The 25591-nt window shown below is 46.4% G+C and overlaps 1 protein-coding gene across 1 annotated transcript in view; it reads right to left on the bottom strand.

Annotated features, from left to right (window-relative positions):
- The window catches only part of CIR1 (corepressor interacting with RBPJ, CIR1), a 109694-nt gene that overhangs the window by 49264 nt on the left and 34839 nt on the right, over positions 1-25591 (bottom strand). Inside the window, exons 4-6 of the mRNA XM_033944436.1 lie at positions 21679-21689; positions 21527-21585; positions 5531-5579 (exon numbers count right to left, since the gene is read on the bottom strand). Coding sequence (XP_033800327.1) covers positions 5531-5579; positions 21527-21585; positions 21679-21689 — 119 coding nt within the window. The remainder of the gene's footprint in view (positions 1-5530; positions 5580-21526; positions 21586-21678; positions 21690-25591) is intronic.

Below are 25591 nucleotides of genomic sequence, written 5' to 3'. Positions count from 1 at the left end.
CAGTGAACAAAACCAATTAAAAAAAATGATTGGTAAAACAAAGGTGGAAAGCTACCTTGCTAAGCACAACTTGCACTAATAACTATGAAGCTTTTACATTCCCTATTTCCCTCATTTATTTAGTAACTTCATTTCATCTCACACTATCGAATCTGCTTGACAGTAAAAATTCAAACATTTGGTAATATATGCATGTCATGAGAAAGTAAGCAGGCTATTGAAATCAGACAGGGCGGGTCATTAAGACTCATATGCCTTTGTACTAGAAAGATGATTATTGCGGTAAGAGCCTAATCTTCTCTTCTAGTGCAAAAGGCATACAAGACTTGAACAATTGGGATGTACCAAAGTAGTTCCTTGAGTCTAGGGCAGGGCAAATGAGCTTGCTGTTAGCACTGAGGATGCAAACATGGTGTCCAATCATGCTGCCACATCCATCCTATAAACCTTTGTGAAGGAACGAAAAGTGGACCATATGGCTGCCCTACAAATCTCTTCAGTCGCCACAGCCATGGCCTCCGCCCATGAAGAAGCCAAATGCCTAGTCAAATGTGCTCACAAGGAGATCGGAGATGGTTCTCCACATCCAATATACATAGACGAGATCATGCAAATCCATTAGGAAATGGTAGCTTTAAAAGCTGGTCTACCCTGGCAACATAGTTTCGTTAGCACAAATAGATGATCTGACAGACAAAACTCATTCGTCACCTCAAGACAGGAGAGTTCTCCTGTCTCTTCAGGATCTGTCCTTTCTCTTTGAGCCCACAGAACTAAATGTAGGGCAACAAATTTCCTACTAGACATGGAAACCTGAAACCACCTTCAGGAGGCAGGAAGGAAGGCAAGGGGACCAATGTCCTTGAACCACATGCCCTTTGTGTTCCTCAACCGTAGAGACTGGCTTCTGTAGTCAGAATCAATCCATGAGGAGATGCAGAGAGAAATTCCTTGAGCCAGGCACTGAGGCTCTGGCCAACAGTCCAACTGCATCTTGTCTTCGCTGTCCAAGGTATATGTATCTATAATGCGGTGAATAGAAGTGTGTCCTGGAGAAGGAACAAGTGTGTCCTTGCCCAGGAACCACATCTACAGTCGCTACTATTGACCCCAATACCTGCATGTAATGCATCCTGTCTTGAAACTCCCTATCTACCGCATAAGCATCATTTTGTGGCTATCTGGCAGAAAAACTTTGTTCTCCTTTTGTATCGAACGGAATCCCCATATACTCCAAGAGGCTCTTCCAAAGTGACCTCCCAGCCAAGGTTTTGCAGAAGCTGAACCACACGTGCGCTGCCATCCTCCCTTTGATTTGACAGAACTCTTATCAGCCAATTGTCCAGAAAATGATGCACCTGAACCCCCCCTCTGCAGAGGTGTGCTGCTGCTACTACCATCACCTCGGTAAACATGTAGTGCTGTGGTCAGCCCAAATGGCAGGGCCGAGAACTGAAGAGATGCTCAGTGCATGGAACTGTTAAGAACTTCCTATGCACTGGAAAAATGTGAATGTGCCGATAGGGCTCAGTCAAATCCAGAGGGACCAGAAATTCCCCTGGTTTCACTGAAGCAATGATTGACTGCACTGTCTTCATTCATAAATGAGGCATCTTGAGGGCCGCATTAACCGACTTGAGATCCAGAATCAGCCTCCAGTCTTCAGAGACTCTTTTGGGCACTATTAAGTATCTGCCTAAGCCTGATTCCTGATCTAGAATTGGATCCATGGCTGCTAGCTTTAGCAGCCTCTGCACTGTCACTCAAACTCTGACTGCTTTTTCTAGTCTCCTTCCCCGCTGAAGGAGTCTAAAAATAGGTTCCAGAAGGGGGCAAAAGAACTCGAGCTTGTACCTCTCCTGAATAATCTCCAGTACCCCTCCTGAATAATCTCCAGTCTGATGTGATCCCCACCTCATTGCCTCCCAATAGGCTGTTAATCTTCCACCTATCCTCACAGGTTTGGCTGTTGCCTCTGCGTCACAACTGTTTCTTGGGGGCAGAAGAGGGGAGGAATCCTGTAGAGTGGGTGTGCTTCAAAGCCTTGAAAAGATTCTCTGGACTGATGCACCTCCGAAGTACTTGCAAAAATACCTAGAGCTGCGAAAATTACCCCGACCTAACCCCCCTAGGAGCTCCTGTCTACTGTTAGGTAAAGAGTTTGGCTTGTGATCCTGCACATTGGCCATGAGGTCATCCAGACTTTTTCTAAAAAGCAATTGTCCTTTAAAGAGTTAACTTGCTCAGTGTCACCTTGGAGAATAAGTCCCCTGCTCACTGCCTGATCCACAGCATTCTTCGGGCAGAAATGGCATAGGCAGAAACTTTGCTCAATATCCTGAAAATATCAGAGAACATCTATTACATAATCCATTCCCGACATGAGAAACAGAAGATCCCCCTCGGCCTCTAGATCACGGTGCAATATGGAGTGGCAGGCATGTTCTCCATAGGATACTGCTGTGGCTGCCTTTAATCCTGTAGCTGCAGAATCAAACTATTTTTTTGAGAACAAAATCCAGCCTGTAGTCCTGGGTATCTTTCAACACTACTTTGTCTTCACTGGGGAGAAAGGGAGTCTACCTTTGATGAGACAAACAGCTGGTTAAATTTAGCATCCATTGGATAAAGCTTTGCTATGGCCCTAGCTACCTCCGGGAACTCCCATTAGCATTTTAGTAATGTACTGATGTGAGGGAAAGCATGTGATCTGAGCCATAAGTAAACTGCACAGCTGAGGACTGTGGGGGTCTATCTTTAATTCTTGAAGAGACTCCATAATTATTTCCAAAAGCACTGAAGGCATGACGCCTAGAACCGCAAGGCACAGGCGGAATAGAAATCCCTAATGTAATGTAATGTAATGTAACTGTCTGTGCACAGTCGGGTCCTCTCCAAGATCCAGCCGCATGGAACCATTAAGAACCTCCACTCATTCCAGATCCGGCTCTTCCAGATATGATACTACCGAGGACCCAGACTGGGAAAGTAAAGGCATGGAAACTGAATCCTATCATCCTAGTCATCCTCCAAATTAACCCCATTTCTTGCGCATGGCTGCACAGAGGAGGAAGTGCATCTTTGGAGGTAAAGACCCCCTGGTGCCAGCATTGCCGCAATCCTCGAGGGTTCCATGCAGCTGCTGTTAAATATGTTTTCATACAGCTAATGATGCAGTTTTGGAGCAAAACCATCACTAGGACACTCCAAGGTCCCTTGCGGTCACTCTCTTGTCCCTTTCTGGGGGTTTTGCGGCAGATGCCCAGATACGCTTTGCTGGGGACGCAGAGTTGCACTTTCCTGGCTCTAACTAGGACTTCTGACCTGGAACTCAAGCCATCTAGGAACCTATACCCCTAGGGGAACTAGAGGGGGCCAAGTCCATGGCTCCCAGCCCCCCTTACATGATGCACGGCATGTGGAACACTGATGGTCCTCGGTCCTCCATCCAGTGCAAATCTGGCATGATCCGAAGTATCCTGGACTGCTAAATCAAGGTGCTTTGAGGCAGATAGAGGCTTTTATTTCCAAATCAGGAAATGCAAGATGGCCGCCGCCGCATTGATTCAGGTGCCAAAAATGGCCCGTGGGAGCTACACTAAGGGTCAAAACCCAGTGATTTTAGGGGTAGGGGACCCTTTCCCTAGATCCAGCACTTAACCCCCCCTTTTTAAAGACCACCCCAATTTTCTCTCATAGACTGTGCTATGCTTATGCTGGGAGCTGCCTGGGCTGAAACTGCAGCCAGGAGACATAGCAGAACTTCTGCTTCAAACAAGCCTGGAAAACTGGACTGCTTGCTTCTTCTGACTGCCTTTCTGACCCACTGACCAGCCGGAAATATCAACTCTCGCTGGGACCCGCTCCTGTTCAATATATTTATTAACGACCTGGAGACGGGAACAAAATGTGAGGTTATTAAATTCGCGGATGACACTAAACTATACAGCAGGGTCATAACCATGGAGGACTGCGAAGACCTCCAAAAAGATCTGACAACGCTGTTAGAGTGGGCCAAAAAGTGGCAAATGAGCTTCAACATAGGGAAATGCAAGGTCATGCATATTGGGAAAAAGAACCCGATGTTCACTTACAAGATGGGGGGATCACCGCTAGGGGTGAGCAACCTTGAAAGAGACCTGGGAGTGATGGTGGACACAACACTAAAGGCGTCGGCGCAGTGCGCCACAGCCTCAAGGAAAGTGAACAAAATGTTGGGTATCATTAAGAAAGGTATCACAACCAGGACAAAGGAAGTCATCCTGCCACTGTATCGTGCGATGGTGCGCCCGCACCTGGAGTACTGTGTCCAGTACTGGTCGCCGTACCTCAAGAAAGACATGGCGGTACTTGAGAGAGTCCAGAGAAGAGCAACTAAGCTAATAAAGGGTATGGGGGACCTCTCATATACTGACAGACTGAAAAAGCTGAGGCTTTTCTCCCTGGAAAAGCGACGACTCAGGGGAGACATGATAGAAATCTTCAAGATCATGAAGGGCATAGAAAAAGTGGACAGGGACAGATTTTTCAAACTAAGGGGAACCACAAGTACAAGGGGGCACTCGGAGAAATTGAAAGGGAAAGGTTTAGAACAAACGCCAGGAAGTTCTTTTTCACCCAGAGGGTGGTGGATACATGGAATGCGCTGCCGGAGGATGTGATAGGCAGAAGTACGCTACAGAGCTTCAAAGAAGGTCTGGACAGGTACCTTGAGGACAAAGGGATTCAGGGGTACAGATAGGAGTAGAGGTAAGGTTATAGGGACAAGATTAGAGGTAAATTAATAAAATTAGTCAGAGACCACTGTTCAGGCAGTGGGGCCTGATGGGGCCGCCGCGGGAGCGGACTGCTGGGCAGGATGGACCTCTGGTCTGCCCCAGCGGAGGCAACTTCTTATGTTCTTAACTCACACGCAGAGTAGAGGGGAGGAAACGCAGTCGGCTCTGATCCTGGAACAGCCAGCCATGGAGCCACTTAGCATGTGTTCAAACCGGAGGCGAGTCTGTTTCCAATGGAACAGTCCCTGAGCTCTCTAACTATTAGTGCAGGCTGGCCAAGCAGGTGCATTGCAAAGCAGTCTGCCCCTTGGCTACAGACATCTGATCTCAGAGTCTGAGTTCTCCTGCAGCCAGAGATGTTCCAAAGTTGGAAACCTCTGCAGCACTGAAAAGCCTCACGATGGGATGGAAAAAAAAAACAAAAAACGGAATTAAAAGAAAAAAAGAAGAGCAGAGCAGACAGGCTTCTACCATCTCGCAAGTAGAGAGAGAGACTAAGGAATAAATGAGAATCGGAGTGAAGTGAAGATGATGCTAATGAGGATCTCTACGCAAATCTCACGCGAAGGGATTAACCGAGTTCAGGAATGAGGTGTCTATTGATGTAGAATTAGTAATTATGGAAAAAAAGGATCAAAGCATTGCCTTTTGGTGAGCTGGAATCTGAAAAGTCACTTAATGGCACTATACAAATATTATCTATACTGTTATTCAACTGAAATCTCCAAAATATCAAAATATTAAGAACTTGCCTGAATGCCAAAAGGCTGATCACGGACATTCATATCATCCTTGGCATATCTGTAAAATCACAAAAAAGTTACAGGTTATGTCATTTCAAATCCAGCCAATTTCCATTCATAATTATCATTCCAGGTGGCCAGTGCAGCAGATGTCACAACTCATTCACAATCTTATATTATCTATACACTTAAAATGTCAGAACATGGAAAAGATGAATGGGTTTAGAGAATGATATGGGGACAAATTTGGCCCAGTCCCTGCAGGAACTCAAAATTTCCCCGTCTTGTCCCTGCGAGATTTGTCTCTGTCCTTGCCACATTCCTGTAAGCTCTGTCTTAACTGCACAAGCCTCAAACACTTATGATTTTAAAGTGTCTGAGGGTTGTGCAGATGAGGACATAGCTTGCAGGAATGGGCAGGAACAGATGGGACGGGAAAATGAGTTCCCGCAGGGACGGGAAAAAATTAGTTCCCATGTCATTCTCTAGTGTGAATGACTATTTTTTTCCCTATCCACTGCATAGCTGAACTATTATGGGGGGGTTACATAGTGGGGATGGGAGAAAAGTTAATAAGGAAGGCACAAAAGAAATTTTGATCATTGAACATATAGGGGCTCATAATCGAAAAGGAAATATGTCTACAAAGTAAAACCTTCAAAGACTCCAGCGGATTCAGAATGCCGCTGCTAAGCTTATCTTCACAAAAAGCAAATTCAACCACGTCTCACCGCTTTTTGTCCAAGCTCCACTGGCTTCCGATAATCTCCAGAGTCCACTTCAAATGTGCCTGCCTTACTTTCAAGATCCTACATGGCATCCTCCCCCCCTTTATTCCTCTTTCTTGGAATTCCTCTAACCCCAATTCCACCAGATCCACCCAAAAACTGAAACTCTCCTTTCCCTCTCTAAAAGGAGAGTTCTCCCTTTCTCCCTCCCTTTTAGAATCACTGAGCTCTGGAACAACCTTACCTCCCCTCTTAGGAATCTGAGCTCCCTCCAACTCTTCCGTAAACATCTGAAAACCTGGTTATTCTCAAAAATGTAACTCTTCCTCCCTCTCTGATTATTCTAGTCCTCTAAATTTCCTCTTCATCCTTCCCTCCTCTGGAGTTCCTTTCTACCCTAACTCCTGTTAACCGTGTCGAGCTTTACGAATGTAGAGATGATGCGGTATACAAACCTAAGGTTTAGTTTAGTTTAGTTTAAAAACCTGGTCATCCAAGTGCCAATAATCAAAACGGCTTTTTAAACGTATCCAGGGACATTTCAGGCCTCTGAATGCCACTGTGCGCCAAGAGTTGAAAGGGGCGTTTTTGGAGGAGTGGTGAGGGTGGGATTTGGGTGGGACATAGGCCGACCTAGACTTAGCTGTACTACAGAGCTAATCGAAAATTTTTTCGAGGCTGCCTGGACAGAACTTGTTGCCACTTAGGCGATCTAAAACCAGGTCTAAGCGCCCAGAAGTTATCCAAAATGACCAGATAACCACTGCAGACACTCATACCGCCATAAAAATCTGAATAAAAGCATACATACCTGTCTCCGGAACATCAGCACCTGCTATAAGAAAGCCTAGTAAAGCTGTATAGAGGTCTCTTTAAGTAGCCTGGGGGGGGGGGTCTAGTGAACCATAGAGAGAAGGACCTAGGCCCATAAGCCACTCTAACCACTACATTCATGGTGGAAAATGTGAGCACACCCAAAAAAAACCCACTGTACTGCCATATAGGTGCCACCTGCAGCCATAAGGGCTATTGGGGTTGTAGACAGGCAGGTATAGCGGGTTTTGGGGGGTTCAACAATACTTATATGGGAATTCTGGTGAGATGTTTATGTAGCACATTTTTTGTGAAATTCACAGCAGTGTCCTGTAAGTTGCCCCACTGCTCTGTTGCCATGTCTGGGTGGCCAGTCCATCACATTGCTGGCCCCTCCCATATCCAAAAAGTCTTGTTCAGGGCGTCTGGGACTTAGATGAATATTTGGACGAGAATGCGGTATAAAGATAGACGCAGTGGCAGTCTGGACGATCAAACTCCTGGACGTACAGATGGATGATTTTCAAAAAAGTATACTTTTAGACATATTTTGCCGTGCCGACTTTTGGCAACTAGCGCCCTATGTCCAAATCGGACTTGGACGTTTCTTTTGATTATGGTCCTCATGCTGTATATATAAATATAAACCTAGATTTCTGGGCCAAATAAATGGCTCAAAAATCAGGGTCCTAGTTCAGTCTTCCCCCTCTCAGACCCATTGCAGGCCTCTCCCTGGTGAGCCAGGGCAAGGGCGATCCTTCTATACTCTGGCCTGTGCAGTCTCGCTACTCAAAATGGCTGATGCAAGTTCCCACAGTGGTTATGAATGTTTATTTACTGCTTTTTCATCAAGAGATTCACCCAAAGCAGTTACAACACACTGAATATTAATCAAGTAATCTTAACTATTTTCCCTATTTGTCCCTGGAGATCACAATCTAACTGTGGAATCTGGGGCAATGGAGGGATTAAGTGACTTGCCTAGAGTCACAAGAAGCAGGCTGAGATTGAACTCTAACTTCTAAGCCACTGACTCCCACAGTAACCTTGCAAGACTGACGTGAGCTTGGTTTATATTCCAGTAAAGCATAGATACTTACCATAACTGGTGTTATCCAGGACAGCAGGCAGAAATTCTCACAAATGGTGTGACATCATCCACAGAGCCAGATACAGACAGTCTGACAAGTGAACTGTCACTTTAAGATGAAAAACTTTACAACTGCCCACACTGCGAATGGGCCTTCCTGCCTGACACCAGCCCGAGTCCCCGCGTTCCGTAAGCCAGCTAAGAAGCCAACCAGGGGAGGTGGGTGGGATGTGAGAATATCTGCCTGCTGTCCCCGGATAACACCTGTTAAGGTAAGTAACTGTGCTTTATTCTAGGACAAGCAGGCAGCATATTCTCACACATGGAACTCCCTTCCTAGCTTACTGTAATGGGATGGCGGAAGAGTTGGCCAGGAAAGAGAATAAAAATTATAATACTGCTTGGACAAAGTAACCATCGCATCCGGAAAGAATTCCAGAGAATAGAGAGAGATGAACGTGTGAACTGAGGACCAAGTAGCTACTTTGCAGATATCAGCAATGTAAGAAGAACATAAGAAAGCTGCATAGTCTGGATCCCATGAGCTGTTATAAGATCTCCGAATTGCAGCCCATCCCAAACAAAGCAAAATGAAATACAGGCTGCAAGCCATGTGGAAATAGATCTTTTGGTGGTGGACCAGCTCAACTTGTTAGTATGAAAAGAGGTGAGCAGTTGAAGCGATGCTTTATAAGACTGAGACCTTTGTAAGTAATAAGTTAAGGTCCGTTTACAGTAGAAGGTATGAAGAACTGACCAGCAGAATGAGAAATAGATTTCAGAAAGAAAACTGGCGACATGATGAATTGATGAAATGAAAATCCAAGACTATCTCTGGAAAAGTGCAGAGAAAACTTATGGTAAAAAAAACCCCCAAATAAGGTGTGTCACTGTCACAGAAGCAAGTCAGAATTGGTGGAAATAAAAAGAAAATTCCACTTCCTAAGAGAGGAAGTTAAGAAAAACATAGGCCATCAGTTGAAATGGAGGCTGTAGCAGACTGGAGAGAACCACAATAAGAATCCAAACCAGTAGAGGAGGTTTGAGAAATGGTCTGATGTTGACAAGTGCTTTCATAAACTATCAACTAGAAGATGAATAGTCAGAACTAGAACAGTAAAATATGGAAAACATTAAAAACCGTGAGGTGAAGTCGGCCTAAAGTGATTTTAAGCCATGAGTTGGATAAACGGAAAAAATATTCCAACACTGAAGATATGGAGGATGATAAAGCATCTTGATGATTAATACCATATTACGCTGAAAACCATATTTTATTGGAAACACTGCCATAAAGAAGGGATTCCTGGAGACATCCAAAAAAGATTGTGAAAAGAGCAGTTCTGCATCAGATGAGGTTATCCCAAATAGAAGTGTCTGATGAGACTACTGTAGAATGGGATGTAAAAGAAACTTCAACTCTGCATGAGAAGAGAGGGCAAAATCTAGAAGGATATTGGATCCTTAACATAGTGTCTAACACAGGATAGGACTATCTGAGGAGTCTCAGAAAGAGAAAAAATGTGGCGCAAAACCAAGGAGGTAAGCAGCCTCTCGTGTTGCTAAAGAAATCAGTTGACGTTGTCGGCAAGGGTATTTGTTGCTTTTTGAACATAGACAAGGTTTAGAAATATGTTTCAAGCAATTGAGTAGTTCAAAACCCTCTTGGCCTTCTGACAGAAAAACTGATACTGTCATGCTTGATTATGCAGAATGCAAGTTGATTGCTCATGCATAGTAAGAGGAGTTGATTAAATATGCTGTGATGAAAAGACTTGAGAGTATTCCAACTCTCTTAAGTCTCAACATATGTATATAAACATCTGCTCTTGGCAGAACAGGCTCGCATCTGAAGCAGTTTGGAAAGATTGGACGAAGTCAACCCCCACTGAAGAGAGTAGCACAGCGATGTAGATGCCAGAGACTGCTGAGCAATTCAAAAATGAAGTCTCATGAAGAAAGTAATATAGATTGAAGATGCCACGTGATCCAAGAATCCCATCAGTTGTGTAGCTGAAATAGACAGAAGATGAGAGACTTGACTTGAAAGTTGTTTTAAATTCTTTATTCATTTTTGCATGTTATAACAAGTGTAGCAGATAAACTCATATGAACTTAAAAATACACACTTGATTAACTCTCATATAATACATTAAGTATAACAATTCATTACAAATTAATATTCTATAATATTTTAAATATTATGTAATAAACCTAATATTTAAATTATTCTTATTAAATAGAAAATCCTCCCCTCCCATCACAATATTACATACAAGTACCATTACATTGAAACTATTGATATAATCATATAGTATGAAATAACAAAAATAAAACCCACCCATTTCCCTTCTAATCAAATATCTTATCTTGGGAAAACTTGAAAGTTGAAAGAGGAAGGCCCTGAGTATAATTATGTTGAGCAGAGTTATTATGAATTGCAGTGATTGTGAGAATTAAAGCTGAGATGTCAAAAAGCTAACTGCAAACTTGAATGTCTGAGAGCATCTCTGAGGAGAAGCATCCTATAGTAGCCAATCGTCGAGATAGGGAAAAAAATGGCTTGGCACTAAAGTTGCTGCCATCAGAACACCGCTCTGATGAAGCCTCCTGGAGGTGAAAGGCAGACCTGTGTATTAAAATCATTGGTGGTTCATCTGGCAATGCATTTGTAGGTACCAAAGGTCAGGTGAACTAAGACCGAACATCTAGAACCTCTGATGCTAACAGATAGGTGAGGAAGAGGCAGAGAAAAAGGACTGAGCATATTAGAAGGAGCTGCTATGTGAGTTTTCTGAGGCCGCTGCTAGATTTTCTGTCTTAATGCACATAGAAAGCTGAAGAAACAGTGGTGTCGTTGAGTGGTCTGCATCAAATAACTGGATGCCGTTGAGACATACGGCACTTTGAAGTATGCACCGGTACTAATGGCTGAACAGGCGGTACCCTCGGTGCAGCGGGTTGACTCTGAGTGGATGACTTCAATAAGGATGCATACAAAAGAGAAAAGTCAACCTGTGAAGCTGGAACACAATGGCATCAATGTATGGTTTGCATAAAGACTCAATGCTGGTAAGACCTTCGACACCTTAAAGTATGCACCAGTACTAAAGGCTCAACAGATGGTACCACTGATACATCAGGTTGTCTTGGAAAGGTTGATATCAATGCAAACCATGAGGGAGAGACAACCTGTGAAGCTGGGGAGTATCATCATCGATGTGTGGTCTGTATCAACTGACTCGATGCTGTAGAGAACTGAAGTATGCACCAGTACTATAGGCTCAACAGCCGGTACCACTGATACAGCAGGTTGTCTCGGTATGGGTGACCTCGATGAGGATGCACACATAGTAGATGACGGCAGATAAAGACCCGAATGGTCCATCCAGTCTGCCCAACCTGATTCAATTTAAATTTTTTTTTTTTTTTTTTCTTCTTAGCTATTTCTGGGCGAGAATCCAAAGCTTTACCCGGTACTGTGCTTGAGTTCCAACTGCCAAAATCTCTGTTAAGACTTACTCCAGCCCATCTACACCCTCCCAGCCATTGAAGCCCTCCCCAGCCCATCCTCCACCAAACGGCCATATACAGACACAGACCGTGCAAGTCTGCCCAGTAACTGGCCTAGTTCAATATTTAATATTATTTTCTGATTCTAAATCTTCTGTGTTCATCCCACGCTTCTTTGAACTCAGTCACAGTTTTACTCTCCACCACCTCTCTCGGGAGCGCATTCCAGGCATCCACCACCCTCTCCGTAAAGTAGAATTTCCTAACATTGCCCCTGAATCTACCACCCCTCAACCTCAAATTATGTCCTCTGGTTTTACCATTTTCCTTTCTCTGGAAAAGATTTTGTTCTACGTTAATACCCTTTAAGTATTTGAACGTCTGAATCATATCTCCCCTGTCTCTCCTTTCCTCTAGGGTATACATATTCAGGTCTTCCAGTCTCTCCTCATACGTCTTCTGGCGCAAGCCTCCTATCATTTTCGTCGCCCTCCTCTGGACCGCCTCAAGTCTTCTTATGTCTTTCGCCAGATACGGTCTCCAAAACTGAACACAATACTCCAAGTGGGGCCTCACCAATGACCTGTACAGGGGCATCAACACCTTCTTCCTTCTACTGACTACGCCTCTCTTTATACAGCCCAGAATCCTTCTGGCAGCAGCCACTGCCTTATCACACTGTTTTTTCGCCTTTAGATCTTCGGACACTATCACCCCAAGGTCCCTCTCTCCGTCCGTGCATATCAGCTTCTCTCCTCCCAGCATATACGGTTCCTTCCTATTATTAATCCCCAAATGCATTACTCTGCATTTCTTTGCATTGAATTTTAGTTGCCAGGCATTAGACCATTCCTCTAACTTTTGCAGATCCTTTTTCATATTTTCCACTCCCTCTTCGGTGTCTACTCTGTTACAAATCTTGGTATCATCTGCAAAAAGGCACACTTTTCCTTCTAGCCCTTCAGCAATGTCACTTACATACATATTGAACAGGATTGGCCCCAGCACCGAACCCTGAGGGACTCCACTAGTCACCTTTCCTTCCTTCGAGCGACTTCCATTAACCACCACCCTCTGGCGTCTGTCCGATAGCCAGTTTCTGACCCAGTTCACCACTTTGGGTCCTAACTTCAGCCCTTCAAGTTTGTTCAACAGCCTCCTATGAGGAACTGTATAAAAGGCTTTGCTGAAATCCAAGTAAATTACATCTAGCATATGTCCTTGATCCAGCTCTCTGGTCACCCAATCAAAAAATTCAATCAGGTTCGTTTGGCACGATTTACCTTTTGTAAAGCCAAGGAGTTTCTACTCCAGGAACCCCCGCGTCACCATGGACAAGGACAACGCTCGTCCCTGGATCTCGGTAAGCTCAACAGATGCATACACAAGGTCCAGATGCACTCTCTGGGTACAGTCTTGGCCCTGTTAAAGCCCGAGTATTGGCTAGTATCCCATGCACCCAGCCCACAGGAGGCATCGTCGCTTCTAAAGCCAAGACAGACGCCTCCAGTACAAGGTCCTGCCCCTTGGACTCTCAACGGCTCCAAGAGCGTTCACAAAGTGCGTGGCAGTGGCACATCCTCGCCTTCAAGGGGTGCGCTTCCTATCTTATCTCGACAGCTGGCAGCCCCGTCAACCACCATAACCCTCCTCCAAGAACTGGGGTTCCTCATCAACTACATGAAATCCCACCTGATACCCACCCAGGGGATATCGTTCATCTGGGCAGTCATTGACACCACGCAGACCAAGGACGTCCTACGGGACTACCAGATTGACGCCATGACATCCCTGGCACAGTGCATCCCTGCCAACAGCTCATCGTCAGCACGCTCCGTTCTTTGTTGTGCAGCACACCAGACTACTCATGTGATCCCTGAAAGGGCACCTCAGACGTCACTGGGACCAGTGTAACCAACCTCTGACCACCCACCCACTGGAGCTCAGGGCCTTAGGGAATGCCCTCGAAACCTTCAAACAGGCAGGGCAGTCCTCACCCAAACAGAAAACCAGGTGGCCTCGCACTATATCAGCAAACAGGGAGGGACAGGGTCAACCTCGCTATGCAAGGAAGCTTGCCACATGTGGGAGTTCTCCGACTCCATTCAATGTGCCATCCAGGCAACTTACCTCCTGTGGGAGCAGAACGACCTAGCAGAAAGACTTAGCCACCAGCTGGATCCTGATGAGTGGTGTCTCAACCCAGCGGCGATGAAGAAGATCTTCAGCACCTGAGGCACACCGAGCATCAACCTGTTTGCAACCGAACCGAACTCAAAATACTTGACCTTCTGCGCAAAGAGATCAACCCATCGCCGTCTCAGCCCCGACGGTCTGTCTGTGAGTTGGAACACCCTAAGTCCTGCAGAAGATTCTTCAGGACAGAGCAACGGTGATCATGATTGCCCTGTTCGGGCTCCTGCAACCATGGTTCCCTTTCCGGCAAGGGATAGCGGTTCACCCACCTCTCCCCGCTCCCGATCAGTGCAGTTCTCATTACCCCCTCCACCATGACCTGCGTTCCTTAGCCCTGACCGCATGGATGATGAGAGGATGAACCTACCACAAGACGTGGAGCACACTCTTATGGCAGCCAGAAGACCTTCAACCAGAAAACGCTATGGGTTGAAAGAGAGAAGGTTCCGCTACCAGTGCACAGACACGCAGCGAGACCCCTACAACTGCCCCATACCGGGCATCCTGCAGTACATACTGAGCTTATCTCAGGGGGACCTAAAACCCACTTTCATCAAGGTCCACCTAAGTGCAATCACAGCATACCACGCTGGCCTAGACAGCAAACCAGTGTCGAGGCATCCAGTAATCACAAAATTTCATGAAGGGACACCACCGCCCGGATGGGACCTCAACTTGGTGCCGCATCTTCTCACCTCGACCCCTTCAAACCTTTGGGGGAGGCAGATCCCGTATTCCTGGCTGGGAAAACCCTGACCATCGTGTCTACCTTCACACTCCCTCATGAGAACAGGGTGGTACCCAGAACCCACCCCCGATTCTTGCCGAAGGTGGCTTCAGCGCGCCTCCCGGCACTCTACATCTCCCCACAGGGAGGCACACTGCCTCCTCAGCAACACCTCTTGGACTGTGTGCGGGCCCTGACTATGCAGCAGATTAGACAAGCCTCAATTGTTCGTCTCCTACGACCAAAACAGACCAGGTCTTCTGGCCACCAAACGCAGGCGCGCGCGCTGGATATAAGAGTGCATCCCCTTCACCTATAGAAAAGCGCAGCATCAACCGCAGGTGGGAGCCAACGCCCACCAGCGCAGAACCATAGCCAACACAACGGCACATCTGCACCACACACCAATAGGGGACATCTGCGATGCAGCCACGTGGTCCTCCATGCACACCTTCACCAAGCACAGGTTCCCTCCCGGGAGGGACAGCAACCACTAGCACAGCTTCGACAAACACTGTTCAAGTAGGGTGTTATAGATATTGATTAAGTAGGTCTTCCAGCACTCCTTCCTAGACTGAATGTGGAATAGGCAAGTATGAATTCTCACATGCAAGTACGATTTGTCACTGTTGACCAGTTGGTTTCTCACTGTTCATTGATTGTCATTGACCAATTTACACTGTTCTGTGAGTTAAGTAGGTCTTCCAGAAATCCAGTCTAGTCTGAAGGTGGAATAGGCAAGTATGAATTCTCATATGCAAGTACGAATTGTCACTACTGACCAGTTATAAATTGTCACCGTTGACCAGTTGGTTTTCTCACTGTTCATTGATTGTCATTGACCAGTTTTCGCTGTTCTGTGAGTTAAGTAGGTCTTCCAGCACTCCTGTCTAGTCTGAATGTGGAATAGGCAAGTATGAATTCTCATATGCAAGTACGAATTGTCACTTTTGACCAGTTGGTTTCTCACTGTCCATTGATTGTCATTGACCAGTTCACTGTTCTGTGAGTATTATTGCTCAGTTAACACAGCACTTTATCTAAAACCTTGTTTCCACAACTTTACCTGCTTTGCCTGATTACCCTGCCCGGCTCGGCCTCCACAGCCAGGCGAGGGATGCACAAAGCGCTAAGGCGCAGGTCCAGTCGGTACATCCCTCGGCTAGGGAGTCACCCATATGTGGCTGACTCATCCTGCTTGTCCTAGGAGAAAGTGTAGTTACTTACCTGTAACGTAGGTTCTCCGTGGACAGCAGGATAGTCAGCCACACAACCCACCCGCCTCCCCATACGGCCGACCCGGCCACAGCTAGGAACATCCTGGGGATTAGGGGGAAGCAGGGGAAAATGGGTAGGGCTCGGGCATGCCCAGTGGGGCCCGGGCACTGCACGTGCTCAGAGAAAAAAAAAAAAAAAAAATCTCTCTGAGCTATTGGAGAGCTTATCCGCAAATTGGGAGGTGTTGAAGGAGAGACAACCTGTGAAGCTAGGGAGTGGTGGCATCATTGTTTGGTCTGCATCGAGTGATTTGATGCTGTAGAGACCTGTGACGCTTTTTGGGAAGCGGATGCCCTCTTTGCCAATGCCAGAATGTCATGCAATGTTGATGCAGTTCAACATCAAAGGCTGCGAAGACCTGGCACCATCCATGTTCACGCCGAAGAACTGTTTTTGACAGAAAAAAAACGGTACAGAAATTATTTTAAAGTAGTAAATTAAAGAGGTATTACAGAAGAAAGCTGCCAGCAACAAAAAAACGGCCAGCAACAAAAAAAAAATGTAACTACCGCTGCATAAGCCTTCGCCACAGACAGAAGAGTTCTTTGATGGAAAAGTTTTCTTACTTTTTATTTTTTTTTTAGAAAACCTGTCAAAAATAAAACCAAATTACTAAACTTGAAAGAAAAATCACAGAATAAAAAATAAAAGAAACTGAACGGGCAGCCTTGCATGTCTAAGTGTGCATAGAACTGAGTTGTGGTGAAGAAGCAGAAATCCCGCTATTTCTTCTGCTGCCAAAGTCAAGTAAGGGCTTGTTTGCCAATCTTTAGTAGCCACTTTACTAGTGTGCTAAAAATGGCCTTAGCATGTAGTAAAGACACATGTAAGGGCATGCTAAGGCCAGTTTTTAAGCACTGCTTTGAAAAACTACTACTAATAATCAAGGGATGATAGCCCAGGAGGGGGCCGGTAGGGCTAGAAAACCCAGAGGAAAAGCGGGGAAGTTGGGGTGGCGGGGATGTGGAGAAGCTGAAAGCTAAGAGGGTAAAGGCTGAGGGCAAAGCAGAAGCACAGGGAACGGAAAAAATGCCCGAAATCCAAGAGCAAGTGGCCCAGGTAAATGCAAAGGTGGAAGAAAAACGACGGAACCTGAGGTGCTTATATGCAAACGCAAGAAGCCTCATGGCCAAGATGGGTGAACTAGAAGTCGTGGCCAAGGGGGAGGACCTGGATATAATTGGAATTGTAGAAACCTGGTGGACAGAGGAAAATCAATGGGATGTGGTGCTGCCGGGGTACAAGCTTTACAGGAGGGACAGGACCCACAAGAAGGGAGGAGGCATAGCACTATATATAAAGGACTCTATCCACTCGGTCGGGATGGATATGGCAACAAAGGCAGAGGGGCTGGAATCACTATGGATCAAAATTACCCGGAAACAAGGGTGCGGGCATAAAACTGGGGCTGTACTATCGACCACCTGGAAGCTGAACTGAGACAAGAATGCAGGACTGGAAGTGTAACAGTGATGGGGGACTTCAACTACCCGGGGATTGACTGGAGTACGGGTCACTCCAACTGCACTAGGGAAACAGGATTTGTAGAAGCTGTGAGGGACTGCTTCATGGAGCAACTAGTCAGGGAACCGACGCGAGGGAGTGCTACTCTTGACCTCATCCTAAACGGATTAGGGGGGCCTGCAAGAGGGGTAGAAGTGGGAGGACCACTAGGCAACAGTGACCACAACGCGATCAGATTCACATTAGAAAGGGGGACACCCACAGTAAGGAGGACCGCAACAACTGCGCTCAACTTCAGGAAAGGGAACTATGTTGCTATGAGGGAAATGGTGGGGAGGAATCTCAGAAAAATCTTTAGGATGGAGACTGTGGGAAGCGCCTGGACCCTATTCAGGGACACCCTGCAGGAAGCACAGAGAATGTATGTCCCAAGTTTCAGGAAAGGCTGCAAGAACAATCGATCAAAGGACCCGGTTTGGATGTCAACAGAAGTAAAGAGGGCGATAAAGGACAAAAAGGTATCCTTCCGGAGATGGAAAAAGGACCCAACGGAGGAAAATCACCAGACACACAGGAAATGCCAAAAGGAATGCCACCGGGAGGTTAGAAAAGCGAAGGGGGAATACGAAGAGGGGCTGGCCAGAGAGGCGAAAAACTTCAAGGCATTCTTCAGTTACGTTAAGGGAAAGCGACCAGCGAGAGAGGAGGTGGGGCCGTTGGACGATGGGGATAGGAAGGGAGTGATTAAGGAGGATAAAGAGGTAGCTGAGAGGTTGAACACGTTCTTCTCGTCGGTTTTCACGAGCGAAGACACATCTAATATACCGGACTCAGAGGAGCTCATGAGAGGGGAACAGGCTGAAAAATTGGATCACATAGAGGTAAGTAAGGAGGATGTCCTCAAACAGATAGACAGGCTAAAATGCGGCAAATCACCGGGCCCGGACGGGATCCACCCAAGGGTTCTGAAGGAACTAAGACAAGAAATAGCGGGCACAATCCAGCATGTTTGCAACCTATCCTTGAAAACTGGTGAGGTACCAGAGGACTGGAAATTGGCGAATGTCACACCTATCTTCAAGAAGGGATCGAGGGGTGACCCCGGGAACTACAGGCCGGTGAGCCTGACTTCAATTATAGGGAAGATGGTGGAAGCTATGATCAAGGACGGCATTTGCGAGCACATCGAGAAGAATGACCTATTGAGAACAAGCCAGCACGGATTCTGTAAGGGAAGGTCGTGCCTAACGAACCTTCTGTACTTCTTTGAGGGAATAAGCAGTCGGGTGGACAATGGGGAACCCATAGACATCATTTACCTCGATTTTCAAAAGGCTTTCGACAAGGTGCCACATGAAAGGCTGCTTAAGAAGCTGTGGAACCACGGGGTGGGAGGGGATGTGCACAGATGGATCAAGCACTGGTTGTCGGGCAGACTGCAGAGGGTCGGAGTTAAGGGTCAATATTCTGACTGGCGGGGAGTCACAAGCGGTGTACCACAGGGGTCGGTGCTGGGGCCGTTACTCTTAACATATTTATCAATGACCTGGAAAAGGAGGCAAAGTGCGAGGTTATAAAATTTGCAGACGATACCAAACTGTGCGGCAGAGTTAGGACCAGGGAGGAGTGTGAGGACCTACAAAGAGACCTGGACAAGCTAGAAGACTGGGCAAACAAATGGCAAATGCGCTTTAACGTGGACAAATGCAAGGTCATGCATATAGGGAAAAAGAACCTGTTGTTCAACTACAAATTGGGGGGGGTATTGTTGGGAGACAGCAGACTTGAGAGAGACTTGGGTGTGCTGGTGGATGCATCACTGAAGCCATCTGCACAGTGCGCAGCAGCCTCGAAAAAAGCCAACAGGATGCTTGGCATCATAAAGAAGGGCATAACAACCAGAACACAGGAAGTCATCATGCCATTGTATCGAGCGATGGTGCGTCCACATCTGGAATACTGCGTTCAGTATTGGTCGCCGCACCTCAAGAAGGACATGGCGGTACTTGAGACAGTCCAAAGGAGAGCAACGAAAATGGTAAAAGGGCTGGAACACTGCCCATACACCGAGAGGTTGGATAGGCTGGGGCTCTTCTCTCTGGAAAAGAGGAGGCTCAGGGGAGATATGATAGAGACCTTCAAGATCATGAGGGGCATAGAGAGGGTGGATAGGGACAGATTCTTCAGACTGAAGGGGACAACAGGTACGAGGGGGCATTCGGAGAAACTGAAGGGAGATAGGTTCAAAACAAACGCAAGGAAGTTTTTTTTTTCACCCAAAGGGTCGTGGACACTTGGAATGCGCTACCCGGAGGAAGTGATCAGGCAGAGTACGGTACAGGGATTCAAACAGGGATTGGACGGATTCCTGAAGGATAAAGGGATCATGGGATACTGAGGGAGGAGCTGGGATGTAACACAAGTATAGAAAGCTAACCAGGTAATGAGTATAGAAACCAAACCAGGTCGTGCATGTGCAAGACCGGAGGGTTAGGACTTCGATAGGAAGACAGGACTTAAATGAGAAACCAAGGTGGCAAGGGAGCCCCTTCTGGTGATACAGACAGGTCGTGACCTGTTTGGGCCGACGTGGGAGCGGACTGCTGGGCAGGATGGACCTGTGGTCTGACCCGGCAGAGGAACTGCTTATGTTCTTATTTCTATGATGTATGCAGAGCTGTACATTAAAACATTCAAGAGAGAGTAGATCTCAGTAGAGCTTACAATCTAGTCAAACAGACAAACCAGACAAGTAGAGGGTTAGGAGTTTTGCAGGCATGACTCCAGAGGGTGCAGCTATACCCTGATAAAGTCATCTAGGGTTCAAACATAATTTGAATAAAATCAGGGGTAAAGCCCTGAACAGGATGCTCCAAGGACATCTGCAGGGACTCTGTCTTCTTGCGGGCCCAGAGGCATTAGCGCAACTGTACTACACTGAAGTCACAGAGTTGCTATTCGGGGGCTCTAGGAGGGATTTTTGACCCCAAGAACAAGCCATCTGCAATCACATCACCATAGAGGGACCATAAGGGGTTAAGCCCAGCACTCCTGCCCTCCTATCACATGCCCCGAGGCACGTAGAACAAGGATGCTCCTCATCCAGCGCAAATCTGGCATGAATCAGGGATAAAACAGCCTGAGGAGTCCATCTCTATCAATTTTAATCCAAATCGAGGTGTTTTTGAGGCAGATAGAGACTTTTAAAATCAAATTGGAAAATCCAAGATGGCCACCGTGGCAGTGTTTTGGTGCAAAAAAATGGCCTGGAAGAGTTGAATAAAAAGTTTTAAAAATTCAGGGAAGGTGTTTTTGGAGGTGTGGTCCCTATACCAAGTCTCAGAAAACACAAAAACTGTCATTTAAGACCTCAGTAGACTGTACTCAGTTAATATTGGTGTTGTGCCTGCATCAGCTGAAAAAGCAGCTGGGATATGGAGAAGAATCCTGCCTCAGACAAGCATAATCTAAATGCTCATGTCTTTGGGCTGCCAGTCAGACCCTGAGAAAGCACCTGAGAACCCAGATCCCTCCCTCCAGCAATACGCACATCTTCAGAGTGGGGGGATGCAGTCAGCACCCAATAAAATCTTCAGGACCAACACGAGGCCACACAGCCTATGCTCAAGCTCTGGTAACAACCAGGAGCGAGTCTTGCTACCAGGGGAATGATCCTCAAGCCACCAAAATTATTAAAGCAGGTTGGCCAGGAGGTGCCCTGTAAAAGGGTTACTGATCCAGAGAGTTTGTTTTCTTCTAGGAAGAGCTGCCCCAGTAACCCTGGGTATCTCTGGAGCACCAATAAACCTCCAAATCCAGAATGAAACCTGAAAATAATAAACCAGAATCAGAGCTGATTGGAAAGACACCTTCCAGCTTGTGTGTAGAAGGAACAACAACAACTGAGGAGCTAGAGCACAGCCCTGTGAGATGGCAGAGCAGAGAAAGAAAAAAAAATAGACGATTCCTTCTACACAACTCGCAGCCAGAGGTGAATAACTCACTGGTTCAAGACTCATATGCTTTTTGCTCTAGAACGACAGTTGGACAGAATATTGTTTTCTTTTTATAATTTAATTAAATGATTATATAAAATCATAACCAAGGTTTATGCGGATGGAATCAAACTGAGCTCACGGGGATGGGGTCCCCATGCCATTCTCTATTACAGATCAATAAAAAGATCAAAGCCTTACTTTTCTCTTGGAGCAACTTTCTGCCATTCAAATTTGTATTCAGTGTTCTCTCCTTCTTGCTGCAAAGGAAGATTATAAACAAACAAGAAATTGTTATAAGCTGCAGATTTAAAAATCAAAGAACTAGCTTTTATTAAAGTGTTTTAAATTACCTCTTTATTTTCTTGATGAACATTGAAGAAATAATCATGTAAAACAAAAGAATGCAATTAATGGGATGTCAGTAAAAACATACAATATATCAAGCATCAGTCACAATGTACACACAGCAGGAAGGAAGTAGCTTACAGCTAAGCATAAGACATTAGGTTGGGGAGTTTCATTTTGTTTCTTATAGCACAGAAAGCAATGTTACTTACCGTAACAGTTGTTATCCAGGGACAGCAGGCAGCTATTCTCACTAATGGGCGATGTGATCCAACGGAGTCCCGATGCGGATGCCTCACAAGCAGTCTTACTTGAAGAAACTCGAAGTTTCGAGTCGCCCGCACCGCACATGCGCGAATGCCTTCCTCAGTTCAGATAGCTAGCAGAGAAGCCAACCCAGGGGAGGTGGGTGGGACATGAGAATAGCTGCCTGCTGTCCCTGGATAACAACTGTTACGGTAAGTAACATTGCTTTATCCCAGGACAAGCAGGCAGGTATTCTCACTAATGGATGACCTCCAAGCTAACCACAATGGGATGGCGGGGAGATGTTGGCCAACTTAGGAGAATAAATTCCTGTAATACAGTTTGGCCAAACTGTCTATCCCGTACTGGAGTGAAGCATCCAGACAATAGTGAGAAGTGAAGGTATGAACCGAGGACCATGTAGCAGCTCTACAAATTTCCTCAATAGGTGTAGATCTGAGGAAAGCTACAGAAGCTGCCATTGCTCTCACTTTGTGGGCTGTGACTTTACTGTGAAGGGGTAATCCAGCCTGGGCATAGCAGAAAGAGATACAAGCCGCCATCCAGTTGGAGATGGTATGCTTAGAGATAGGACGTCCCAACTTGTTCGGATCAAAGGAGATGAAAAGTTGAGGAGCAGTTCTGTGCGGTTTGGTGCGTTCCAAGTAGAAAGCCAAAGCACGCTTACAGTCCAGAGTATGAAGAGCAGATTCTCCAGGATGAGAATGAGGCTTTGGAAAAAACACTGAGAGAACAATGGATTGATTGAGATGAAATTCCGAGACAACTTTAGGAAGGAATTTGGGATGAGTGCAAAGAACCACCTTGTCATGATGGAACACTGTAAAAGGTGGATCTGCAACCAATGCTTGAAGCTCACTAACTCGACGAGCAGAAGTGAGGCCAATGAGAAACACAACTTTCCAAGTGAGATACTTCAGATGAGCCTTGTCAATAGGTTCAAATGGAGGTTTCATAAGCTGAGAAAGAACAATATTGAGGTCCCAAACCACTGGAGGCGGTTTGAGAGGAGGATTGACATGGAAAAGTTCCTTTCATGAATCTGGAACCCACAGGATGAGCAGAGAGAGCGGTTTCCTTGAAGCGGCTGATGGAAAGCAGCAATTGCACTGAGATGGACTCGTAATCGATGTAGACTTGAGGCAGAATGGAGAAAGGTGCAAAAGATAGTCCAAAACAGAAGATAAGGAGGAATGTTGCTCCTGATGATGAGAAAAACACCCAAGTAGAAAATCTAGTCCATTTTTGGTGATAGCATTGTCTAGTAGCAGGCTTCCGTGAAGCTTCCAAAACATCCCTCACAGCTTGCGAAAACTGGAGAGGAGTTACATTGAGAGGAACCAAGCTGTCAGGTGGAGAGACTGCAGGTTGGGATGAAGCAGAGACCCCTGATGCTGTGTAAGCAACAATGGAAACACTGGCAGAAGGAAGGGCTCCCTGCTGCTGAGTTGAAGTAGAAGGGAGTACCAAGGTTGTCTGGGCCACCATGGAGGCATGGTCGGACTTCAGCTTGACTAGTCTTTTGAATGAGAGGAAATGGAGGAAACACATATAGAAAGAGATTCGTCCAGTCCAGAATAAAAGCATCTGCCTAGAGACAATGAGGAGTGTAGATCCTGGAGCAGAACTGAGGCAGTTTGAAGTTGTGGGGGGCTGCAAAGAGGTCTATCTGAGGCATTCCCCACAGAGAGAAAATGTGATGAAGGGGCGTGGAATGGAGAGTCCACTCGTGAGGCTGCAGAAGACGACTCAAGTTGTCCGCTAAGGCATTGTATGCCCCCTGAATGTAGACAGCTCTGTGGAAGGTGTTGTGGCGAATTGCCCAATCCCAAACTTTCAGAGCTTCCTGACAGAGGGAGGCTGATCCCGTGCCTCCCTCTCTGTTGACATAATACATGGCGACTTGGTTGTCCGTGCGAATAAGGACTACACGGTCGTGAAGCAGATGTTGAAAAGCATTGAGAGCATTGAAGATCGCCCTGAGTTCCAGGAGATTGATGTGGCACTGGCGGTCGTACTGGTTCAATAACCTTGAGTGCGGAGACCATCCAGATGAACCCCCCAAGCATAAGTCGAAAAGTCGGTCGTGAGCACCTTCTGATGGGGGGGGGGGGGCATGTGAAACAGTAAGCCTCTGGATAGATTGGAAGAGAGCATCCACCAGCGAAGAGACTGTGTCAGAGCAGGAGTGACCTGGATGTGGCGAGTCAGAGGGTCGGAAACCTGCGACCTTTGAGATGCCAGGGTCCACTGAGGAATTCTGAGGTGAAGTCTGGCAAAAGGAGTCACGTGTACTGTAGAGGCCATGTGGCCCAGAAAAACCATCATGAGTCTCGTCGAGATGAATGGGCGAGAAGATACTGACTGACAAAGATGGAGAAGAGCTTCCAGACGTTGTGGAGGGAGGAACGCTCTGAGTTGGATAGTATCCAGAACAGCTCCGATGAAAGGAAGAGTCTGGGAAGGTAAAAAACAAAAGGAATTGACCCCAAAATATCCACAAAGAAGAAAATCCAGAGAAAAACAAAAAAACTCTGTGGAGTGACGATGTTCCCAAATGGACTTTATTTGGAAAGTATCAAAGTTCCAAAGGTACACTAAAATCATCCACATAAAATAATTCCATCCACATAAAAGTAAATCATCCACATAAGAGCCTTAAAGGACCTAGTCCGCTAGGGATACAGGACCCAACACGTTCTGTGTTTCGACAAAAAGTCTTCTTCAGGGGTCCTATAAAGGTGAGTACGTAGGAAACAATTGTGTCTCACTTCCGGCTCACCACACAATTGTTTCCCACGTATTCACCTTTATAGGACCAAATAAAGTCCATTTGGGAACATCGTCACTCCACAGAGGTTTTTTGGTTTTCTCAAGAGTCTGTGAAGGTTGCAGATGTGATTTTAGAAAGTTGATCTTGAACCCCAGATTCTGCAGGAACCAGATAGTGCGCTGAGTCGCCAGGACGACTCCTTGAGACATTGAATCCTTTATGAGCCAGTCGTCCAGGTAGGGAAACACCTGAAGACCATGGTTCCTGAGTGCTGCGGCCACCACAACCAGGCACTTGGTGAAGACTCTGGGTGACGATGCCAGGCCAAAAGGGAGCACTCGGTATTGAAGATGAAGATGTCCCACCCGAAATATGAGGTATTGACAGGAGGCCGGATGGATGGGAATGTGAGTGTAGGCCTCCTTGAGATCCAGAGAGCATAACCAGTCGTTCTGCTCGAGGAGGGGATATAGAGATGCTAGGGTCAGCATGCAAAACTTTTCTTTGACCAAATATTTGTTGAGCACTCTGAGATCCAGAATAGGATGCGGATTGCCCGTCTTCTTCGGAACAAGGAAGTGCCGGGAGTAAAAACCCTTGTTCTGTTGAGCCAAAGGAACCGGCTCGACAGCCCGGAGCTACAACAAAGCCTGAGCTTCCTGAAGAAGAAGGGCGGTCTGAGTCAAGTTGGAAGGATACTCTTTTGGAGGATGTTCCGGAGGAACTTGATGGAACTGAAGAGAGTATCCCTCCCGTACGATGGAAAGGGGAGTGTGTGGCGCAGTGGTTAAAGCTACAGCCTCAGCACCCTGGGGTTGTGGGTTCAAACCCACGCTGCTCCTTGTGACCCTGGGCAAGTCACTTAATCCCCCCATTGC

This window comes from Geotrypetes seraphini, chromosome 5 (assembly GCF_902459505.1).
Source record: "Geotrypetes seraphini chromosome 5, aGeoSer1.1, whole genome shotgun sequence".
Classification (NCBI taxonomy): domain Eukaryota; kingdom Metazoa; phylum Chordata; class Amphibia; order Gymnophiona; family Dermophiidae; genus Geotrypetes; species Geotrypetes seraphini.
This window is presented reverse-complemented; position numbering and strand designations above follow the sequence as displayed.